Genomic DNA, 17010 nt, shown 5'->3' with positions numbered 1-17010 from the left:
AATTCATATCCTTTTGCAGAAGCTAATCGCTAAATTACTTCTGTTGAATTATTGTGTTAAGCTGTTAATGGCTAATTATTCCACCTTACTCTGTAAACCCATGTGGTCAGATCTGTACTGGGGGGTTGGTATATGAACTTGCAGGCGCGAATGTTTAAAAGACATCATTTTAATTCAAAAATCCTAACTACGTGAGATTCCACATTTATATGTCAAAAACTCGGAAAATATTATTAGAAAATTAATGCTGGCTCAAGTTTTTAAATTGAAATTATTTTTTAATATTCAATATTATATTTTTAATAATTAAAGTGGGTTCAACTTGCGAAGCATCACCTACATTTTCCCACCTTCACCCTCCAAACACAAAACAGAAATCACCAATAATTAGCCTCCTAATTAGCCTTAATTGGAGACAAACTCAATTTTTCCAAGAGTAAATTACTGGTATTCTAGTGTTAAATTAATTAGCAGAAAATCCTTTTTATGACCATAATCTCAATGTGAGAGAGATTAGTGCGGGTTAGGCAGTTTGATTAGTGCTAACAAAGAGTCACCATGTTTCAAGCACCTCGTGGATAACTACAACAAACAAAACACATAGAAACCGCCACTTCCTCACATTCTATTAACTGCCTATAACTGCCATTACATCTACATAAGCAACCTCTTCTCCTGTCATTACATTTTTTCTTTCTTTCTTCTTCTTTCTCGTTCAATCTCCGTAACCTTTACTTCTCAAACAGTGATGACAAGCCATAATACTGATCCCGACCCTGATTTCTGCCTTCCTTCGTCTTCTTCAATCCCTACCACATACCACCATCAAAACCCACGTAAAAAAAGGACTAGGCTGATCAAGATTGAACCAAGTTTGCTTCCTTCTAGTACAATATCTAGGCCAAAATATTACAATAAACCTGACCCTTCCGCACCAAAGATCACAAGACCTTGTAGTGAGTGTGGCAAGAAGTTCTGGTCATGGAAAGCACTCTTTGGTCACATGAGATGTCACCCTGAAAGACAATGGCGTGGCATTAATCCACCTCCCAATAATCTTAGGCCCGTTTCGCCTATTGATCAGCCAGTAAGTATTGCTAGTCCTACTAACTGGAAAGGCATGATGACTGCAGAGGATCATGAGGTGGCTTCTTGTTTGTTAATGTTGGCTGATAGTGATGGTGCAGCAATGTTGGAGTGTAATGATTTTGGCGGTGGGGTTGGTGCTAGTAGTTCTCACCAAGTTCAAGATCATGATCAAGTGAATTGTACTCGTTTCGAGTGTTCAAGTTGCAGGAAGGTTTTTGGGTCACACCAGGCACTAGGGGGTCATAGGGCAAGCCATAAGAATGTGAAGGGTTGTTTTGCATTAACAAGGAGTGATGGTTGTGAGGTTGTTGAGGATCATAGTGGGAGTGGTGATGTGAAGGAGAACGTGGAAGATAACAGCAAGGCTTTGTTGGTGTTAGGGCACAAGTGCAGTATTTGCTTGAGGATGTTTCCCAGTGGACAGGCACTAGGTGGACACATGAGGTGCCATTGGGAGAAAGGCGAAGAGAACTCATCATCCATGAATCAAGGACTTCATTTTCTTACGGCAAAAGAAGGTTGTGGGTTGGACCTTAATTTGCCTGCCCCAATGGAAGATGAATCATCCTCTTCTTATTCATCAGGTCTCACTTTGGACTTGAGATTGTGCCTCTGAAGGAAGGCTGGGCCCTTTCCTTGTAAGGGTTCTTTCACTAAAAATTTGGTATGTAACTGACTTGTAACCTTAGCTTAATTAGGATATACTAGTAATCTGTATCATTTATGCTGCTGCCCCAAATTTGGGAGGCGTTATATGTAGTATGCACTTGCAAGTATGCAAAAACTCTTTACTACTGCTTATCTATAGTATTTTTCGGAATTCAATAGAACACAAATGAATATTTATTTAACCACAAGGACTGATCATTGAAACACTGACGAACCATGTTCCCTTCCCACTTATCTGCGCTCGCTTCTAAGGATCTCTACGGACACCAAAAAGTGTATATCAGAAGGATAAAACACAAGGATCGCAACGAAATTGAAAAATTATCATAACAAAGCTGCAGTGCTTTTATAAGCTATTCCTAGGCCAAGGATTGGTGGGGAGAGCATTCAAAATGCAAAAACAATGTTTTGAGATGTATAAAACTGCTTTCAGCGAAGACAAATTATCATCCAGCTCACCATGCTATGATATTTAGTTAGCGTGCTACCATAGTGATTCCCCTCCAAAGCATTTATACGTACCGAATTTGTGTTGTAATTATTCTCTCCAAAGGATTGCCTAGACATTGAAGAACAAAACAAAATGTGGGAGATATTGCCCATTGCTATACAACAGGCTTGCTGGAGCTTAAAACTTGTCATGGACAAGGAGCTCAAGGAAGAACCGAACTGGAGAATCATAGCTGCTTCTGATGGAAGACTTAATACAGGAGAAAATCAGAGTTTTGCATCATCTCCTCCACAAGATGAATCATCTTGGATAGCCCATATGATGGGGCCCCAAAAAACGTGGGAAAAAGTGGCTGTGACATGGAACTGTGCACAAGAACCTAAAGAACAGTTCAAGGTGATAACTGATTATGATGACTCTCAGGTGGAATGAGACCATAAGCAACTACTGTCAGAGTTGGGTCAACTTCAAAAATATTCTAGACCCAAAAGCAATATTGAGGGTCATGAAGTTTCTTCTGTTTTTTGGTGGACGTCGCTCATTAGGCAGAGGAAAAGGTAAGAAGAGACAGACCAAGAAAGAGATGCAGAAAATCATCCTGCAAGTTATTCGACAATATTTTGCGGAAAACCTTAAAGATGCTGCTCAAAGTATTGGTGGTAAGCAAATCGCTTATTACGACTGAAATCACACATTTCATTATACCTATTATTACAAGTAACCACTAGCATTTCAATGAAAGATAGTGTAAAAACCAACTTTTGCCCCGGCCTAAGTTAATATCCAAACCCAATTCAGTTCAAACCCAACCTAAAATAATTTAAATATATAAAAAAAAGTTATAAAAAAGTTATTATTCTTTCTTTCAAATCTTGTGGCTACCGCGACTCTTTCTTTATCAAATTAAGGATTTTAGTTTTTTTATCTTGAATTTTGAATTTAAAAAAATAGTAATAACAAGTAAATGATTCTCTTTTATGTTACTTTTAATTATAATGTGTTTATGAATGGATTAAAAAAAGAGAGAGAGATTATGGTTTATAAGAATTAGAAGTTTATGTTGTTAACACTAATTTATGATTATTAAGGATTTAACATTAAGTGATTAATATGTTGTTAGAAATAAAAATTTGTGATTTGATTTGTTTAAATTATTTTTTATGGGTTAAGAAATTCATTTTAACTTTGTTGAAAAATCTAGACAGAATGGTCTTGAGATTGAAGATGACCAAATTTTATTTTGGTCCTTGATTTATAAAAATCTTAGTTTAGTCCCTAAACTTTGAAAATATTATAATTTAACCCCTGAATGTATTTTGAGATTCTGGACAGTGTTATTATGAGGTTAATGATTATAAATCTTAGTTTGTTCATAATTGATTTGGAATATTTTTATTTTGGTCCCTTAATTTTAAAAGTTTACATTTTAGTCCCTAAACTTTATAAAAATTACAATTGATTCCCTAGTTCGTTCTAGACATAATTGAGGATGGTTTATGGGTAAAATTTCAGTATGATTATGTATTTATAGTTTGGTCCAGTTTTGATAAAATTATATTTTGGTCCTTGTTTTGGATAATTATTGTTTTAGTCGCTATACCTAGTAGACTAAACTTGGTTTTTTTTTTTTTAATGCATTGGAATTTTTTATTTATGTTGCTTTTGAGAATATTTTGTATATTTATTGTAGGTTCTCTTAACAATTGTCAATAAATTTTTCGGGTTTTTTATCTGATATTCCTTTTAGTTCTATATTTTCTGAGTGAGTCAAATAATCTTTAATATGCATATAATATAAATAAATATGTATGTTGATTATATGATAAGTACAACCAATAATTTATTGAATATTTATATACATTATTTTGTTTTTTGAATACTCATTTATTCTTGAGTTTACACTCGCAATCTGTCAAACTAAATTCTATTTGATATGATATATGTTTCTTTGATGATTCCATAAATATCTATTATGTCTTGATATATAATTTGTCAGTAACTCTATGTTAACAAAGAGTAGTTAATCTATGTGCACATAATATTTTATATATCTAGCTAGTGAGAAAGACATTTACCTGTGGCAATTGATCATCCCACAGTGGTCACCTCCATGTGTCATCTAATCTCTGATATGTATTTCACTACTTTATAATAATATATTTAGTATGTATATGTATACATATATCAAGATAATTCATCTTACAAACTATTAATATCTATAATGTATATTAAATATTATTTCTTTACTGAGTTGGTTGAACTCACCTCTCATTCTTGATATTATTTCAGGTTCTTTGTTTCTGTTAACATGTGGATCTATTGAGTGTTCCTGTTTTTTCAATTTTAGTTGATATGCCTTGCTTGTTTTGCGAGGTTTTTCTTTTAGTTCTGATTCGATATCTTAAACGCTCCACTATTATTTTATTTTGATTAAGTTTGAATTTTTAACAATATAATAAGTATTATAGATTAGTATTTTGGTTTTAATTACCTATGAAAGTTTGAATTATCAAATAGTTTCATTAATTTTGAATGATATAATATTCTTATTTATAACTTGTTTTTTGATATATTCATTCTGAGTGCAGTGTTCTTTCAGTATCGTTCATGTATTGTCGGACATGTACCTGATATTTGGATAGTGAGAGATGTAACCATTCGAAACCTTAAAAACTGTTTCATTTGTTTCATCTACGTTGCTGTCATCAGTTATCAAGACCCTGCTGTGTGCGCGCTTGTTAGGATTAAGCTATACAGACAGCAAGGTGCTTACACTGTTTGCTCTAATTGCAGTTTTCCCTACCCAACAACTCTAAAAAGGATATGCAGGCAACACGGTGTCACACAATGGCCTTCTCGAAAGATAAAGAAGGCTGACCACTCCTTAAGAAAAGTCCAAAAGATGATTGACTCGGCCCAAGGTGTCGAGGGTTCCATTCAGATTGAATCTTTCTATTCAGCCTTCCCTTAACAAAGCTCTCCAAAATTTTCATTTCAATATCCTTCATCATCATTCAAGATGATTGACAATTTAAAGCATTCAAACTCTCCACCTAAGACTAGCAGTCCTGGCAGTAAGTGCTCTTGTTCAAGTACCTGCTGTTCTGCTCAAGCAAACCAGCGCATGCCACTAGCAACCTGCCAGGATCGAGCAATGGAAATGCTTTAACAATAGAAAACTCAAATTTGGTGTTATAAAAACTTGCAGAATCAGAATTATGTGCCTTGAATCAAAAGTTTATATCCCAGACTCACAAAACAGTGCATGAGCTCCAAAGTCAGCTAGAACCTGCACAATTTGGCCAGAGTTTGCGAGAGGAAGGTGCCTTCAGAAGTCAGCCATTTTCGGAGAAGAAAAGGTCCCGCTAGGCTTGAAACCAAACTGGGATTTCAGGGACTTGCAACAAGAAATTGGCTAGCGTTTCAAGATAGATGATTTTCAAAGGCACTGATCTCAGGTATGTGGATGATGATGTTAGTGAGGTCGCTAGACCAGTGACGGTGACCTTGAGGAGTGCAAAGAGACACACAGTAGATTCTCTCAAAGCATCACAATCAAGATATCCCTTCACAATTCTCTTACTGCATTTGGTTGCAGAGGTTCAGTCTAATCCCATGATTGGTTTCTAGTTTTTACTTTCTAATGCCTTGTATCTACGTGACATGACTGGTTCGGAGTCTGGACACAGAACGTAGATGCTACAAAATCATGAACTTGTTCGAAACTTTTGAAGTTTGGCTTCAGAAAAACAAGTCACAGAGGAATGAAAACGATTAAAAGAGGAATCCCGATATTCTTTAATTGCTGAATTTGCTTTGTATATGCTTAATGTGATGAACAACAATAGAATTTGGATAGGATAAACATGTTCTTTTCATAGCCATTGCACTTGAAATCCAATGGTGAAGACTGAAATACTCTCAACAATCACTTTTTAACTGGAGAATTCTTTTGATCCAATAGCCAAAGGCCCCTAGTTTTGCGTAATATATATACGCGCGCGTAGTAATTAGACGTTTCTGTTTTCGAGAAGACGATATTTATAAATGAAAAAAGAGAGCCATCAAGCTGGTGGGGCTACAAAAACAAGAGCAGAACTGCAGAAGACTAAAAGACGGTGTGTAGTTGTTAGATTAGGTTGATGCCGTGCTATTCCGCACATCCGTATTATTTCTCTATTAAAATATTTAGACATTATTAGTGCCTTTTTTTCTTTTTTTCAAAAAATAAGATTCCAATAACTATTGTCTCCATTAACTAAATAAACTTGTTTTATTTAAATCATACCAAAAAACTGATCAATAAAAACTAAAATAAATAAAAAAATAACACACTATAAAAAAAGCATAAAAATAACACACCTATACATTATTAACCCTTTTAATATATTAACTTCATTAGAAGAAAAACAAAACTTGAATACGCAGAATTCTTCAATGTATTTTTTTCTAAAATATAAATATGAATTAAAAAAATTATGTACATATCTAATTAAATAAATCACGAATCTTGATGTAAGTAAATGAAATAAAAATATTAATTATAAATAAAAATATAATTAGAAAAATCAAGAGAATAATATAAATCAAGATATTTAATATTGTAATACAAGTCATTTACATGATTGTATTTAATGAATTTATTTATGAAAAAACACACATATAAAATTTAAAATAAAAGGAAAAAAATACTATACAAGATTGCATATACTAAAAATATTATAAAAAATAAATATAAAATATATAAAAAAAGGTTAAATGAATCATACTACCTATAAAAAAACTTAAACACATATAATATAATTAAAAAACAATTTTTATTTAACAAAGACTAAAAAAAAAAACATAGAGAAGTAATATTAATTAAAACATACATTTAAAAACTATTTTAAATAATACATATAGAAAAACCATTAATATAAAAAACTAAAAAAAAAAGAGGCCAGACATTATTAGATTTGTACTTAGCCCAATCAAGAAAAGGTCCTAGTACGGGTCTTTAATATATTTTATCCACCCTAGTTGCTTTGAACAAAAAAGACGACGTGTCATCTAAAAATCTTAGAATTTAGCCATTAATGTGGTTGGAAAGATAAAATTATTTTTTATTAAAAAATCTTTTTTCAATTCATAATTGACCCATAATCTAAAATAAAATTTTTTCTCAAACTCAAATATGTTTTTTAAAGTATTTTGAAGGTTAAAAAAGATCTAATATTAACCTCCTCGTGTCATAAAATTTTTTAACACAAAAATAAATCTTTTTAATGGTGAAAATCTTTTTTAATAATATTTTTTTCTTTTTGAGCCGCTGCCGTCTCTCTATACCACCCAAAAAAAAAAATTGAAAGAAAAAAGGGGATATTCTGGTTTTCCAGATAAATTAATAATATATAGACGCAAATGGTTTAGCTTTAGATATTGTGGTTCATCAGGTCACTGAACACATTGAATCTGATTATAAGCTATATATATATATATATATATATATATAGAGAGAGAGAGAGAGAGAGAGAGAGAGAGAGAGAGAGAGTCCTGAATTGTACATCCTCCTTTATTTATGACTTTATAGTAGATGTATATGCAAGTGGTCCTCCTCTAGTTGATTAGCTGATCAGCACAGTATATTTTAACATATTCGTCCCCGGGGAATTGAACGTGGACAGCTTGGTGTTTGTTCATAGAAGGATTCTTAGACCTTAAAACATCTAGTATAAAGTCATAAATATATTAATATTATAACCAATATTAGATATAGGAGGATATTGTACAATTCAGGACTCTCTCTCTCTCTCTCTAATTAAATCCGTGCCTTTTGACTCGGTTTGATCCAATGCTGAACTGGGTATATATATATATATATGTATATCATTTCAATTTTCAAATGTAAAATTAATGTTAGAAGGAAAAGCTAATAAATAAAATCAATGGATATTCGGCATTGTTGATGTGAGTAGGAAAATAAAGCTGGTTTGAAAATGGTGTGCACAGTGATATACGAAGGAAGGTCGGATATCCTACCTAACGATTGACGGACTCCAATCTCTCTTTTTACTTGAGAATACATTGTTAAGAGAGGTCTGCATTATTGATTTCTTTTTCGAGTAAATTATTCCTCCCATGCCTCTGCTTGTGTGGAATCTGTACAGGGTTATTTATTCCTCGAATATCCCATCTCAATTCCGTTGGTTATAGATTACCTAACCATTGATACTATTGTAAACATGTTATGCTCTGCATGTGAGCTTCCAGGTCTTCCTTTTGCATCAGCCCTCAAGGTTATGGCACAAGCTGGCAATTAAAAACCTGCATGACCAATAGAGTTGATCAAGAATCTAAGACACCGGGTAATATTGATGCACCCGCGTTGGAGGTTCTGAACATTCATCACAAGTGGATATCACACAACTAGATGAAGATATAGACTTGTATAGATGGTTTAACAAATATTTTTATTGATTAATAGGACAAATCTAGGCCTAATATGTAGAAGGTTTGATCATGTTGTTTAATTATACCTTAAAACAAAACAACAATAACGGATCGAGAGGAGGTCTAACTATTGAACTGTACTTAAATTTTTTCAGGAGATTTTACATATAGTTTTTTTTTTTTTTTTTTTTTTTTATGACAAGCTACTTTGTTGCTGATAGAATCGTTAGATCTTCTAGAATTAGGCTTGAAAGTTGCTGTTTGGGCTATTTTTTTTTTAATTTGGATTTCTGTTTTATTTCTTTAATTTATATGCCTTTTGGATTTCTAGTTGTTAATTTCCTAGTAGATATAGAGTTTTCTAATCTTTTTCAAGATCCTGTAAACCTGTTAAGGAGACAACCACCATTTACTTAGGAATAGCAATGGTTCATGTCAACAAATTTTTTTGCTCATTAAAATAATTTTAGCATTGTGTCATTGCTATTGTCCTCAATTGCTCCCGCGCGCCTGCGTCAGGTAAGTTATATATTTTTGAATCTTGATTGCCGTTGTGCAGCTCATCAGATTATTTCTGGTTTTGCTCCTGGATTCAAAGAATTGAAGCCAGAACGAAGAAAAAAAAAAAAGTGCAGTGACCCGATCGGGAAGAGAAAATAAAAAGAAATGAAGCAATTATAGAGCACCACAAGGGGTAGCCCCCACTTGTCTAGAAGGTCAATTGTATATATATGAAGATGCAAGCTGATGGTGGTTCACGCAAGGAGATAATGCAATATATAAGTAATACAATAATCAACAGGATTAATGATTAAATAGCTTTAATTAAAGAATTGGATCATTACTAATTCAGATAGCAAGTAAGACGTGTACTCTAAATCCAACATCAAATTGTGGATTCACTCATCACGATTTATTTATCAGTATTTTCGATTTCTTCTGCGTTCAGTTGATGTCCTTTCACATATTAAATTAAGATGGAGGAAAGCAACTTGACATTTTGAAGAATAATTCAACTGACATCAGTTTTTGAGCTTTGACTAATATTTAAGCCTAACCATAGAGGTTAAGCACCATTTGCGTCTGTATTATATGTTTGATTTCTTGATGTTTGTAGTTAATGATTTCCCTGGCTTTGCTTCCTGTAAAGCAGCACATGATGGTCACCAATTAAGGCAATGAAATATTAAACAGGCACGCGCTCTCCACGGGAACAACACAAGTCTCGCTTGACTCTGAGGTTTCCAGCATGTTCAGGACCATCAACACTGAACTGCTCTTTAGGGTGGTAATTATTGTCTATGTGGCAAATCTGTCGGCGGTGAATAAAAATGAATTCATGCCCCCAACTATATAGGCGTTGCATGACATAGAGATACGTCGCGGAAAACTGTCATTAGCCCTTCCAACTTGTCCTTCTTAGCACTTAGCAGACTGTCCCATAACGTGAAATCTTCTGAAACGATAGCAGAAATCATCTAGGGTTTTTAGTTTCTAGAGCATCAAGTGCCTGCTGATATGGAAGGCACAAAAAGAGAATCTTGAGCTAATTACTATGGTAGGTAAAGGTAAAAATGATTGACAGTTAAGCTTTAAGTCGATGAAATTGAACTCAGTCTATGAGCAGGTGAATTAAATAATAGCATTAGACCCTTTTTTGGTTGAGTATTGCTTCATTTTGTATACTTGAGCATATAAAAGATTCATCTCTCTCTCTCTCTCTCACACACACACACACACACACCCCTCTTCCTCCTTATTTTCCCCTTGATTGCTTATCTTTTGAATGGTTGACTTTATAGCTAGAAATGACTACACAGACACACATATATAAAAGGTGATGATGGAGTATGTGATCTCAACATACGCATTTAACTTCATCTCCTATTCCTTTTCTTCTGTTTCTTGGTTGTTACAGCCTGAGTACCCAATCTTCTGTTTGTGAAACTATAGCACTACCCTGTGTGAAAAACCTAGAAGATATATAGTAACCCTCTCATTTAACAAATTCGGGGATGCATGAGGTCTAACAAGAGAAACAGAAACAAGTTTCACCCAAAAAACAGTCTTGGTTATTTTTGTACTGCTGCTGCTCTTGAATTTAAGGTTCACAGTTCACTGCTTTCAGCAAGGCATGATACACCGACAGGAAGAGAATCTGGCCTCTCTGAATCAAGAGTCTTCAGAAAGTGAGTTTCTTTCTTGCTTCATGTTTCTCTTCTGTTATTTTAATACATGGCTTGGTATAAATGAAGGTCCAATCCTGTTAATTAGTTTTCATAGAAACAAGCATGTTAGTTTATGATTTGCTCTGAAATGCATTTCAGAGTACAGTTTTAATGTAAAGAAAGTACGTGGTAATCCGGGATTTTTCTCTTTTTGTTCATGTTTTGAGTTGTACTTGTGTGTTTCAGGTTGAAACTTTCCTAATTTGGAGTATATATAAGCTTTGGTTGGTGCAAGTTTCAAGCAAGTTGACTATATGGATGACCACGGTTCCTCTACCCCTAACTCTACATTCGATATTTTCTCAGGAAATGTCACGAACTGGGATTTCATGGATGAAATCTTGTATCAAGGGTGGTTTGAGAAGGATGGAGGGTTCAACTTTCTGCAGCAAGGTCTCTCCACCTCTAATGTTCTACATGACCCTTCACTATATATTCCCGTTACGGGGACTACTAATTGGAGTATAGCCTCAAACCAGAAGGATTATCAAGAAGAAACAGAAAGGCATTGCCATGGAAATCCACCACTAGATTATCCAAACAGCACGGAACTTGTTCAGACTGAACTTCAGGTTGAAGATTCTGTGGAGACTTCCACACCTTTCTCGCACCCCGCAAGCAGTCGAGTAGAAGCTGCTGGATTGGGTTGCGAATGGCGGATGGTGCAGAGAGTAAATCCAGGGACTTCATGTTCTGTGAAGGAGAGAGTAATGCAAGCCGTTGGATACTTAAAAAATTGTGTACAAGATAGAGATATTCTTATCCAGATTTGGCTACCCATGGAGAAAGAAGGGAAAAGAGTACTTGCTACTATTGATCAGCCGTACTTTGTTAATCCGAGTTGCAAGAGTCTTGCAAGTTACAGAAAGGTTTCAACAGCGTATCATTTCCAAGCAGAAGAGGATGCAAAATGTTCTGTAGGGTTCCCCGGTCGGGTTTTCTTGGAGAAGCTGCCTGAGTGGACTCCTGACGTACGTCTCTTCAGAAGAGAAGAATATCCACATAAAGATCATGCAGTACAACATAACATTAGAGGGTCTCTTGCACTCCCACTTTTCAAACAAGGCAGTGAGACTTGCTTGGGCATAGTTGAGATTGCGACTACCATTCAGAAGATAAGCTATCGTTCAGAACTACAAGACATCTGCAAAGTTCTCCAGGTTTGTTAGTTTCCTATGTATCTTGCAAAGGTTTCAATTAGCTATCAATGAGACTGTTGTTATATTATTTGATGTTAGTTGCATATAGACTTCATGTTTCTTTGATTTCATATCGCTTGACTTGCATTTAACTTTCAGATTTTTTACTGATCGAAATGCCTTTCCAAAGTAACAATGGCTATCAATTTCTTCATGCCTGTGAAATAAGCAGAGAACTTTCCTCGTTTTTCGGTCTTTATATGCATGTTGATTTGCAGGCTGTTGATCTAAGAAGTTCTGAAGACTTCTGCTCTCCTGGTGTCGAGGTACGTAGATACTAGACATTTTAAAGACAACAGACTCAAGGTTTCTGAAATTTTAGCGTTCATAACTAAGATCACAATTGTGTTCCTTTATCACAGACTTGCAATCGATTAAATCGAGCTGCGGTGCCTGAGATTTCAGATATTGTGAAATCTGTTTGCAAGACATATAGATTGCCCTTGGCTCTAACATGGGCCCTATGTAGCCGGCAAGGTAAAATTGGACGCCAGCAGTTTCCCGAGAGGTTTAGCTCTTGTATTTCCACTGTGGATTCTGCTTGCTTTTTAGCGGACAAAGATTTTTCAGGTTTTCACATGGCGAGTTTTGAGCAATACCTTTTCTTAGGTCAAGGGATTGTGGGGAGAGCATTCACAACACAAAAGCAATGTTTCACGAATGATATAGCTTCCTTCAGCAAGAAAGATTATCCACTAGCTCACCATGCTAAGATATTTGGTCTTCATGCTGCCATAGCGATTCCCCTGAGAAGCATTTCTACTGGATTGGTTGAATTTGTGGTGGAGTTATTCTTGCCAAAAGATTGCCAAGAGACCGAAGAACAAAAGAAGATGTGGGATTTATTGCCTATTGTCTTAAAACAGGTTTGCAGGAGCATACAAATTGTCATGGACAAGGAGCTTTATATAGGAGAAAATAAGAGTTCTGAATCATACCCTTCGAAAGAAGCTCCACCCGACGAATCATCTTGGATTGCCCGCATGGTGGAGGCCCAAAAGAAGGGTAAAAGTTGCATTGTCTCATGGGACTATCCAAAAGAACCTAAAGAAGAGTTCAAGACGATCATTCATTGGGATGACTCTGCGGTGGAAATAGACCAGAAGCAAGTAATTTCAGAGTTGGGTCAACTTCAGCAACATTCTAGACCCAATATCAATATTGAGGGTGATGGAGTTTCTTTTGCTTTTGGCGGACGTCGCTCGTTAGGAAGCACAAAAATAGGTAAGAAGAGACGGACCAAGACAGAGATTCAGACAATCAGCTTGGGAGTTCTTCGACAATACTTTGCCGGGAGCCTCAATGATGCTGCTCAAAGCCTCGGCGGTATGAAAATGTCCTATCACAACTGAAAGCACATGTTTATATGTAAAGTAATGAATAGCATTTCAATGTTAGATTTGAGGCATCCTTTATTAGATTAGATGATTATCATTATAGCCATTTCAATATATCGACTTCTTCCAAAAAAGATGATTATCATTACAAGACAAACATTTGCTGGATACCAAATTGATCTAATATTTCAAAACCTTTATTACCATTTTCCTTTGTTCAGCTAGGTCGCTTTCTTAAAATATCATTTGTTAGCTAATCAATGGTGTGCTAACACAATTTGTTCTAATTGCAGTTTGCCCGACCACTCTGAAAAGGATATGTAGACAACACGGTATCAAACGATGGCCTTCTCGAAAGATTAAGAAAGTTGACCATTCCTTACGAAAACTCCAGCAGGTGATCAACACAGTCGAAGGTGCCAAGGGTGCCTTTCAAATTGAATCTTTCTATCCAGCCTTTCCAGATCTGAGCTCTCCAAAACTTTCAAATCATACTTCTTATTCATCATTTAGGAGGATCGATAATTCAAAGCACTTAGACTCTCCACCTGATGATTCTTGCCCTTCTGGCACTGCCTCAAAATCCCATTCTTCTCCGTGTAGTAGGAGCTCTTGTTCAAGTAACTGCTGTTCTGGTCGAGCACAACAGCATGCTGCCACCACAATAACTGGCTCAAGCAATGGAAATGGCTCTTTACTTGCAGAAACCTCGAATGGGATTTTTAAGAGGACTTGCAGTAATGAATTAGCAGAATCGTATTCCTTGAATAACCAAGGTGGACCAGACTTTCTTGTAAGATCTCAAATTCAGAAAACTAGGACAGTCAGTGATCATATTCATCAAAGTGAGCTAGAAAGTCCACCATGTTTTGGCCCGAGTTTACGAGAAGGAGGTGTCTTCGGAGTTAAAGCCATTTATGGAGTAGAAAAGGTTAGGTTAGGCTTGCAACCAAAGTGGAGTTTAAGAGACTTGCAACAAGAGATTGGTAAGCGTTTCGAGATAGATGATTTCACATGCATTGGTCTCAAGTATATGGATGATGATGGGGAATGGGTTCTTTTGACTTGTGATAGTGATCTTGAGGAGTGCAAAGAGATACACAGATTCTCTCAAAGAAACACAATCAAGATATCCCTTCACAAATATTCTTCTCCATTTGGTTTCCGAGGTTCGTTCTAAGGCTTCCATTGATTTTATGAATAGTCTCTACAACATGCATGATTGGTTTGGAGTTACGACATTGTACGTAGAAGATGTTTTCTAAGATTTCTATTCTGTTGGAAAGTTTTCTTAGAAAAACAATTAAGCCATTGAGGAATAAACAATGATTATACTTTATATTATAATCTTGTCATTTTTTTTTAACTGCATCTTACTTTGAGATAAATGTGAGTAGCACAATTTCCTTTCTCTATAAAGTATAATAAATGGGAATTCTACGCTCTAATTAACCTTGATTAACTAGTAGACTAACCTCGTAGCACTGTATGCGTGCCAGTAACCAGGTGCTGATGGGGCTATGTGTACTTTTTACAAAGTCACACCAACTAATCAAGCTTTAATTAATCCCATGGACTTGAGGACTTGGACCTTTTCTCTTTGGAGCGTAATATAATATAAAAACTGTTTCATTTGTTCGTCCGTCTATGTTTGCTGTCATCAGTGATCAGTTCCTGCCGTGTGTTAGGGTTAAGCTATATAGACAACAGGGTGCTTACACTGTTTATTCTAATGTCAGTCTGCCTACCACTCTCTAATTAAAGGATATACAGACAGAAAGGCATCACACGATAGCCTTCTCAAAAGATCAAGATGGCGTTGACCACTCTTTAAGAAATCGCCAAAAGGTCATCGAATCAATCCTAGATGCTAAGGATTCCATTCATGTTTAATCTTTCTACTCAGCCTTCTCTCGAATAAGCTCTCCAGAATTTTCATTTCAATCTCCTTCTTCATCATTCAAGATGATTGACAATTAGAAGCACTCAAACTCTGCACCTAAGACTAGCTTTTCTGGCAGCAAGTGTTCTTGTTCAAGTACCTGCTTCTCAAGCTCCTTGGAGTGCTTTGGAAATGGCTACTAACTACTTTTGCTGGGTTGCGATTACTGGTTTACCTCTTTCAGCTTGGACAATGAGGAATTTTCAAGCTATTATGTTTTTTGAATTTTAACTTTTAAATTTCCTATCAGTCTTTTAATTTATTTTTTTTCACCTATCAAGGATTCCTTTTTCCTTTGTGGTCGAGGTCAGGGGTAGACTGTTTAAGTAGTTGTTGTAGGATGTTTTAGAGAGAGTTCAAATGAATTTGTTAACAACCCGCTCCCCTGCGTCCCAAAACCAAATCCCTAACAATCAAAATCAATCCCATCACAATCGCCCCTTTCCATCTTTGACCCACCATAGCCTTCCCTTTAAACCTCACCCCCAAAAACCCGTTCAACCCTTTTCACAAGTTTTGAAGTTTTGTTTTGAGAGATTCCCATCTTGGCTAGATTACCAAACCTTAAGAAGAGCTTTCCTTAAGTATGGAGATGTTACCGAACTCTTTCATCTCAAGGAGGAAGAATCAGAAAACTGGAGATTCTGTTTCGTATCAATGAAATCCTGGTTCTCCCAAACTGAGCTCCTCCAATACTTCAATGACTTCTGGTTTGATTCCTTTAATCTGCGAGCAAACCTAGCGCGTTTTCATCAACAACCTCCTTCTCCCAAAGTCAACTCACAGCGACCACGAGCATCTTTGTCCCGATCCGTCAACGTGATTCTAGAAGCTATGCAGAAGCTGTGAGAGCAATACCCCTGCTGCCGACCCCCTCTACTATACAAACACAAGATTCGAAAAGCTCTGAGTGCAAAACTCCTCCTTCCATATTGTGCAGCTCGATATTGTTGAAGAAGACAAAGCATGGTTGAAGAACTCCTTAGTAGGACAGATTGCTAACGGGGTCAACTGTCAAAGTATTAAGAGAGGTCTTATACAGTGGAGTGATTTTCAGTGGATTCAGATACATGGGAGCCTCTCAAGCGTTGATTTCTTTTGATTCTTTGAAGATGGCATTAGATATGGACAATCAAGCTTGGAAGACCTACTTTGAGGCGCTAAGACCATGGAAGAGTAATTGGGTTTGACAAAATAAGCCAACTTTTCAACACTTTGGATACCTTGAAATTCTTTGATTGCTACTAAACCTACAAGCACCATTAATGAAGATATTGTCTTGTGCTTGGAAGGGAAGGATTGCTATATACATATCCAGGAACTTGATCACCTGCATTTTCCAGCCCCTTAATTTAAAACAATAGAGTATAGTCATGCCAAAGTTCTGCCCACATATGGAAGATGAAGAAGAAACCGACTCTGAATCTAATCCTGATAGTCATGCCAAAGTTGCCCAGGTTGTAAATAAGCCAGAATTCAAGGTTGACGGGGACAGTTATGCCAAGGAATTTTGGAGGTTCATTCATCCAATTGGCTCTTGAACCGAAACATGAGAAGCCAATTCTCCAGTGACACAATTTCCATGGGGGACGAGGACAGCTCTGCATAAAAGATGGTGTTGTTTCCTTCTATACCAACCTCTTCTCTAAGTCTCACTACTAAA

At 35.9% G+C, this 17010-nt stretch overlaps 2 protein-coding genes and 1 pseudogene across 3 annotated transcripts; all 3 read left to right on the top strand.

The window, feature by feature from the left end:
* The first annotated feature begins 748 nt into the window (after nt 1-748).
* LOC105108326 (zinc finger protein ZAT3-like) lies at nt 749-1705 on the top strand. The gene is made up of 2 exons (XM_011002594.1): nt 749-1199; nt 1263-1705. The coding sequence occupies exons 1-2, from the start codon at nt 749-751 to the stop codon at nt 1703-1705; spliced, it is 894 nt and encodes a 297-aa protein (XP_011000896.1).
* Nucleotides 1706-2341: 636 nt separating this feature from the next.
* Nucleotides 2342-5839, top strand: LOC105108352 (protein NLP2-like; annotated as a pseudogene).
* Nucleotides 5840-8992: 3153 nt separating this feature from the next.
* On the top strand, nt 8993-14743 carry LOC105108321 (protein NLP2-like). 2 transcript variants are annotated; one of them, XM_011002588.1, is made up of 5 exons: nt 8993-10830; nt 11056-12029; nt 12287-12334; nt 12431-13394; nt 13699-14743. In XM_011002588.1, exons 2-5 carry the CDS (start codon nt 11124-11126, stop codon nt 14583-14585), a joined length of 2805 nt encoding a protein of 934 aa, XP_011000890.1. In that variant the 5' UTR covers nt 8993-10830; nt 11056-11123; the 3' UTR covers nt 14586-14743. The 2 variants fall into 2 exon arrangements, with proteins under 2 accessions (XP_011000890.1, XP_011000891.1); XM_011002589.1 differs by lacking the exon at nt 8993-10830 and having other exon boundaries at nt 11181-11262; nt 11352-12029.
* Nucleotides 14744-17010: the final 2267 nt, after the last annotated feature.

Source organism: Populus euphratica, unplaced genomic scaffold (assembly GCF_000495115.2).
Source record: "Populus euphratica unplaced genomic scaffold, PopEup_1.0 scaffold190.1, whole genome shotgun sequence".
In the NCBI taxonomy this organism is placed as follows: domain Eukaryota; kingdom Viridiplantae; phylum Streptophyta; class Magnoliopsida; order Malpighiales; family Salicaceae; genus Populus; species Populus euphratica.
The sequence above is the reverse complement of the archived record's forward strand: the minus strand, read 5'-3'. Positions and strand labels throughout refer to the sequence as shown.

What these genes read in the sequence shown, in the direction of transcription:
- LOC105108326 (XM_011002594.1), top strand. Translation starts at nt 749, where the DNA reads ATGACAAGCCATAATACTGATCCCGACCCTGATTTCTGCCTTCCTTCG. An exon ending in TGGTGCAGCAATGTTGGAGT is followed by an intron (nt 1,200 to 1,262) that starts GTAATGATTTTG and finishes ATCATGATCAAG; the next exon opens with TGAATTGTACTCGTTTCGAG.
- LOC105108321 (XM_011002588.1), top strand. Translation starts at nt 11,124, where the DNA reads ATGGATGACCACGGTTCCTCTACCCCTAACTCTACATTCGATATTTTC. An exon ending in ACATCTGCAAAGTTCTCCAG is followed by an intron (nt 12,030 to 12,286) that starts GTTTGTTAGTTT and finishes GTTGATTTGCAG; the next exon opens with GCTGTTGATCTAAGAAGTTC. An exon ending in TGCTGCTCAAAGCCTCGGCG is followed by an intron (nt 13,395 to 13,698) that starts GTATGAAAATGT and finishes TTCTAATTGCAG; the next exon opens with TTTGCCCGACCACTCTGAAA.